This window comes from Ananas comosus, unplaced genomic scaffold, assembly GCF_001540865.1.
Source record: "Ananas comosus cultivar F153 unplaced genomic scaffold, ASM154086v1, whole genome shotgun sequence".
Lineage (NCBI taxonomy): Eukaryota > Viridiplantae > Streptophyta > Magnoliopsida > Poales > Bromeliaceae > Ananas > Ananas comosus.
The window spans coordinates 11,668-18,093 of NW_017890793.1; the positions used below are offsets into that span (position 1 = coordinate 11,668).

General features: G+C 36.2%; 1 protein-coding gene across 3 annotated transcripts; it reads left to right on the top strand.

Annotated features, from left to right (window-relative positions):
- The first annotated feature begins 2,053 nt into the window (after positions 1 to 2,053).
- Positions 2,054 to 6,043, top strand: LOC109704249 (protein STAY-GREEN LIKE, chloroplastic-like). Of its 3 annotated transcripts, none has more exons than XM_020225010.1 (5): positions 2,054 to 2,375; positions 4,138 to 4,317; positions 4,675 to 4,767; positions 5,184 to 5,330; positions 5,631 to 6,043. In XM_020225010.1, exons 1-5 carry the CDS (start codon positions 2,196 to 2,198, stop codon positions 5,739 to 5,741), a joined length of 711 nt encoding a protein of 236 aa, XP_020080599.1. In that variant the 5' UTR covers positions 2,054 to 2,195; the 3' UTR covers positions 5,742 to 6,043. The 3 variants fall into 3 exon arrangements, with proteins under 3 accessions (XP_020080599.1, XP_020080600.1, XP_020080598.1); XM_020225011.1 differs by having other exon boundaries at positions 2,059 to 2,375; positions 4,675 to 4,731; XM_020225009.1 differs by having other exon boundaries at positions 2,081 to 2,375; positions 4,675 to 4,842.
- Positions 6,044 to 6,426: the final 383 nt, after the last annotated feature.

The window sequence follows — 6,426 nt, forward strand, 5'->3', positions numbered from 1 at the left end:
GTTTTCGCTGTTAGCATTAACCCCTTTGATTATTTTCTTACCGATAGATGTTATTACTATTCAACGAAGCCACCCACTCAACCCTAGGTCGCCCCATTATCCTTTTTAACTCGACTAAGAGGGTACAACATTTCTCAAATCCGTATGAGCTTAAAAAATAATAGCGGACCAACAACTTGGTACTATTTTGATAATATTCCAGCTAGGTTCTATATATATATATTATATATTATTCAGAGTGTCTCGACACTCCGCGATATACTATCGGTAGACCGCGAGGTTATCGGTGCGTACAGAGTTGTTTTTTCGATGATGCAGCTTCCAAATCGTTGGATCGCTCCTGTTAGATTGATCTGCACTATTGAAAGTTTTGGAACTAAATTTCAGGAATTTTTCGACATCATTTGGCTCGGTGATCAAAAGGTGATCTCAAAATTGATAATTTTAATGGTAGATGTGAGCCATTTGTAAAGTTTAACGGGTGTAAACAAATTCAAATCCAGATGAAATTTTTATTATCGAAATTTTTTACTATTTTAGAGTAATATCGTACTCTTACTTAAATTCAGAGTTTCTATTATCACTTTTTATGAGATTTTATTTTCAGCGTTACAATTTTTTTAGAGCTACTCGTTGGATATGGGTAAATGATACCAAAAAATTATGAAATTTACGTTTCAAATACTTTTCAATTATGTTAGTCAAGTCTAATGGCAGGCCGATCGTCGATTTGGGAAGTCGAGCATCATTGAACAATCTTCGGTAGTCCACGGAAAGGCGTGCACGTCGCTACTGATAGCGTTATGAGCTAGGCTCTAATATTATATATATATATATATATATATATATATATAGAGTTAGGCTGGAATACTATTAATAGCACCAAGCTATTGGAGCTATTAGTTTTTTAGCCCTTGAATTGAAAAATGTGAGGTTAGGATGACGTGGACCCCCTAGGGTTGAGTGGGTGACTAGTTGAATAGTTTTTTAGTCCTTGGTGCTATCGATAGTATCCCAGCCAAACTCTATAATTATATTTCTATACTATCGATAGTACCAAGCGTTTGGTACTATTGAGTTTTTGATCGTTGGATGAAAAAATATGCATTTAGAATGATAATGATCCCCTCGAGTTGAGTGGGTCGTTGATTGAATAGTATAATTTAACGGGTGGAAATAATCAAAGGATAGATCTAACGGCAGAAAACTCGATAGTATCAAGAGCATGGTACTATCGATAGTATAGTAGCCGGACTCTCTCTCTCTCTATATATAAGTTAGGGCTCCTATACTCTTATGAGTATTAACTGCTTTGTACTCATAACTTTTCGATCATTGAATGAAGGGATGTACGGTTTGGATGATAGTGGTCTCCGGTTAAAATAATGTTAGTCACTTACGGTTGAGTGGGTGATTGTTTGAATAGCATAATCTAATAGATGGAAATGATCAAAAGGTAGTTCTAACGGCTATGGCTAGGACTACTATACTTTTATGAGTATTAACCCTTTGTATTCATTCATAAATTATTAGTCATTGGATGAATGATATGCGATTAGGATGATAATAGTCTTCAGTTAAGATGATAGTGATCTATTAAATTTCAATAGCGTCTTCTCTTATATTCTTATTACTTTTAATTTTCGGCGGGAATTGTGGACTCGAGTAGTCGTTGCTCGATACTCAAATCGACTTATCACATTATCCGTCTTTTCCCACAACCATCCAATAGGAGCACGCCATGTGGCAACCCAATACCTAAAAAAAACACTTTATTCCGGAGTACCAATCATGTGTCGGGACACTGAAGAAATTACAATCACGCACCGACAACTACTAGACTGACAAGTGGGACCCAACGACTCGTGTCCACGTGTCACTCGATCAGAGGCGTAACAAAAATACGCGAGAATTATCCAAAGCCACACGAATTTTTTTTTAAAAAAAGAAGATATTAAAAAAAATTTAAAAAAAAAGGAAAAGAAAAGGCATCGTTGTTCAAAAAAAAAAAAAAAAAAAAAAATCCCCAATCTGGCGTCCATCCTCTCTCTCTCTCTCTCTCCTCCGCTTCAATCCTCCACGTCGCCCAACCCAAAACCATAGAGAGAGAGAGAGAGAGAGAGATGGTTTGTGAAGGATGAGTGGATGGAGGTCTCCTTCTTCTTCTTCTTCTTCCTCCTCCTCCTCCTCCATTGATGCTCTTCTCCTCCTCCCAACCCTCTCCAATGGCGGCTCGCAATGCCGTCGCCATCAACCTCTCCTTCGCTCCCGTTCCTACTTCGTCGTCGTCGCCGCTGTCGTCGATGTTTAGGAAGCCGATGAAGCCAATGGCGGTGGTCGTGAGCTGCGAAAGGAGAGACTTCTACGGCTCTCTGGTACTCGATCGATCGATCGCCGCTTCTTTTTTCAGCAATTATCGTCGAAATGTAGCAATGCTGATGCAATTTTTGCTTTGTGGATTGCTCAATCGCGTCATAGATTGAGCGTTGAATACGTCCTCCGTACAAATAACGGTTTAAACTTTATTCCGTACGATGATTTTTTAGTGCAATTTAACGAAGTGAGGAGTTTAGTTTGATTTTACTCCTCTAGATTTGGTAGGATAGGGTATTTTACCCATGACGTGATTTATCTATTTCCTCCTCAGTAACCAAAATATTGCATGCTTATTCAGAAAATTAAAGAGATATGCGGAATAAGATGCCCACACATCCAAATGGGGCTTTAGAGTATATCGTTTTATTCAACATGGGATCAAATTAAGCAGAACATTCTGAGTTCGAATTCCTTCTGTTTAATTCTATCTTACATAGGAATATGTTTGTTTTATCGTCATACTTGTAGCGTCTTTATGATATTTCTCGTTCAATTTTCTTTTTCCCAACAAATGTACATATGGATTGGACCTATGTTTTAATTTTTAAAAAAAACATAAAAAAAAAAAAAAAAAACACATGCAGAGGTTGGTTCTAATTGTTAGCTAGAAGATTGATCGGAAAAATTTTAAGTCGAGTCTTAACGTAATGTTAGAGACAGAAAGGGTAACAGAAGAGACAACTTTCAAAAATTTATGCCATTTAGTGTTCTATCTTTACTTCTGCTTTCAGCTGCAGCGGCTATATTTAGCAGAGCATTGGCAATTGAAAATTTGGATAATTTTCTGCAGTCCGAGGATCAAAAACAGACTGTAGTTTAGGAAGAAACCAGATTTGATATTATGTTATTCAAAAAACCAATTTAATAGGAGATGGCAGATGCCATGCATATACATTGATGTCAGGTTCTATCATGGTGGAGAGAGATAAAGGAAATGTTGGTGGTGAGAATCTTACACTGTTGCATCTTAGAGTTACTTTTATGTGTTCTGCAAACAAAAAGCAGAATTTTAATAATAAAATTAATTTACAGGGCACAAGTAATAATATGAAATTGAAAACAGAATGATCAATATATTTCTATAAAGCTTGTAGACATTAATATGTCATGAAATAAGAGGTATTCCACTGGTTTTTAGGTATAGGAAGTTAATTTTAGGGAATTTGAATAGATCTGCAATATGTTATTTAATAGAGATTAGCAGCATTTTTTTTTTTTTTTTTTTTTTGATAATCTGTGAGAGGTAAGCAGCTTAGATTTTTAGCACTTATTCCATCCAAACATCACCTTCTTCTGCCCAATTAAGCATTTGATACTCATTTTTTTGAGGAATCATTATTAGGACTTCACCTCAAGAGACAAAAAGGAAAAAAAAATGTTAGGGATATGCTTTCTTTTTTCTGAGAAAAATTGCTGAGGCCATGCTATTCTAATGAGGTGTTATAATTCTCTTCTTACAAGCAATCTGTGCAATCCTACATGACTGACACATTCTGTATTCAGTTGTATTCTTCAAGATTTATTCATTTGTTAATCTGGGCCATTTATGAGCAGCAGGAGATACAGTGTATCAATCGTCTGTATCGGAAGTGCCGATTAGTTACAAAACTAATAATATTTTGATGGAGAAATCAATTATTTGATTGCGTATCAAGTACTGTTGCATATTACGTTTGTTTCTTTTATTTTTCTTTTACTAAATTTACACTTATTAAGTTAATAAATACTGGTTTTGTGATATTATTATCCGTTTATTATCAGGCATCTAGGATACTGGGCCCTCCATCAACATTCGAGGCCTCGAAGTTGAAGGTCGAGTTCGTCGGCGAAGAAATGAACAAACAGCCATTCTGCACCATTCCAAGAGCCTACACTCTCACTCACTGTGACCTAACAGCTAATTTGACACTAGCTGTTTCCAGTAGTATCAGTAGTGAGCAGGTGTGAAGCAATAAGCTCTTCTTTCCCCAGCTTATGAGACATTTCCTTTTTTAGCAAGGAACTTCAATATAATCATTTAACAACAGTAATTTCTCCGAATTGATATGTGTAGACTTTATATGAAATGATTTATCCATCAACCATCAACAGCTTTTGCTATATAGCAGAAGCAGAAGCCTCAAGATGAAGCTTATGCCGTAGAGCATAAAAGCTCATTCTAACTTCTACATTCTGTTAGCCAGACACCTGGTTTCCAGAAGCTTCTAGTTTTTGAATACTTGGTAGGATTAATGGACACGAAAATTGACCCTCTCAAATTCTCACAAACAATGACTACTTCAATTTATGTGGTGACAGTTGCGGAGCTGGCAATCGACATTGCAGATGGATGATGTCGTGGCCGAATGGAAGAAGGTGAAAGATGAGATGTCTTTGCATGTTCATTGCTATGTGAGTGGGGCTAATCGTTTGCAGGACCTCGCAGCTGGGTTTAGATATCACATCTTCTCTAAGGAGCTCCCATTGGTAAGTTAATGCTGCAACTTAATATAATGCCCCTGTTCTTTTGCCATTTTATCCTGGCTTTTCTCAAAACAGCCAAGTTCTATCCAACCGCACGAAAGCAGAAGCTATAGTTTAAAGCTTAGATATGTCTACTCAAACTGTGCTTCTGCAGAAGCTCCTGCTTGACCAAATAGGCCCTAATCATCACCTATTAATTTCCGGCTTTACGACTTTCATTAATGCAAGAATTAAGGGTTTCTTTTCGCCTTTAGGTTTCAAGAAACTATTAAATAGTTAAGAATATAGTGGCTCTTAGTTAAATAATTGAGCTTGTTATTATTATTAAGTTAATATTAACCTAGGTTCTCAAAGCTGTAATCCATGGAGATGCTGCTCTCTTCACACAACACCCAGAATTGATGGATGCAAAGGTGTGGGTGTACTTCCATTCAAGATCAAAGAAGTATAATCGGATAGAATGCTGGGGCCCACTCAAGGAAGCCACACAGGTGAGAAAGAGAAGTCCCCTACACATGACATATTGACATTTTTTGCAGTATGTTAATAACCCCTGCAAAATTATCTATTGACATCTATAATAAAGAAAGTTTTTCTGATACAAAACATACTTCCCCATAACTTAAAATGACTTGAGGGTTATACACAAAAATTCAGATTTTTCTGTGATGTAAATGTATGTAAATAGATGATTTTGCAGGTATTTATATATACATATATACACCCCTAAAAATTCTTTTATTTGCTCTAATACGACTCGCGTGATTTGTATTTCATTTTTGTGTTAGCAGAGAAAGTTTTTGGATCAATCAGATGACTTCCAAGGTGCAATTGTACAAACAACTATGAAGTTTTTTAGCCCTAAAACGATCTTAGCCGCTCTAGTCACATTTCTCTTCTGAACCAGAACTTACAACCAATTTGATTATAGAGCAGTCCCTGAAGAGGATAGGTGTATTACTAATTATTATATCATCCATTCTTTGATTACATCTGTTCTTCTGACGATGGACTAGCATTTGAATTGTACCTATTTTTGCGTGCATTCACGCATTGAAAGTGCGCCAACAACATAAGAAATACACAAACTTGCTTATGCAACCAAAGCATTGAGCAAATTAATGGCTGATTCTTTTGTATAACTCTCCTTGTTTCTGATAAAGATTCAGAATCATATGCACAATGGTCGGTTAATGTTGGTCAATTAAACTGTGAGAATGTATAGGGTGCAAATTGCTTTGGAGCTTAGCAACCTTTTTTCAATGAGATTTCGATTTTGTATCCAATCTTTTGATGGTTATAATTAGATTTCTAGGATTTATATCTCTTTGTGATCTCGCCCTTGCCATTTTGTTTCCCTTTCAAAAAATTTGCATGGAGACATCCACATAAGCACCAAAAAGCCTATCAATCTTACCCTCATAAATTATTTTGACCAAAGGCTTTCTTAACTAGCTTCTATGGATACAGCATTAAATTAGAGCTTTTATTTTTGAGAACTTAGATTCCAACTTTGAATTTGAATTCCCGCCTCGGCAAAAGCTTCAGAGTTTCTTTGCTGAATACCTGAGTACTTGGTATGTCTTT

What these genes read in the sequence shown, in the direction of transcription:
- LOC109704249 (XM_020225009.1), top strand. Translation starts at nt 2,196, where the DNA reads ATGCTCTTCTCCTCCTCCCAACCCTCTCCAATGGCGGCTCGCAATGCC. An exon ending in GAGACTTCTACGGCTCTCTG is followed by an intron (nt 2,376 to 4,137) that starts GTACTCGATCGA and finishes GTTTATTATCAG; the next exon opens with GCATCTAGGATACTGGGCCC. An exon ending in GTAGTATCAGTAGTGAGCAG is followed by an intron (nt 4,318 to 4,674) that starts GTGTGAAGCAAT and finishes ATGTGGTGACAG; the next exon opens with TTGCGGAGCTGGCAATCGAC.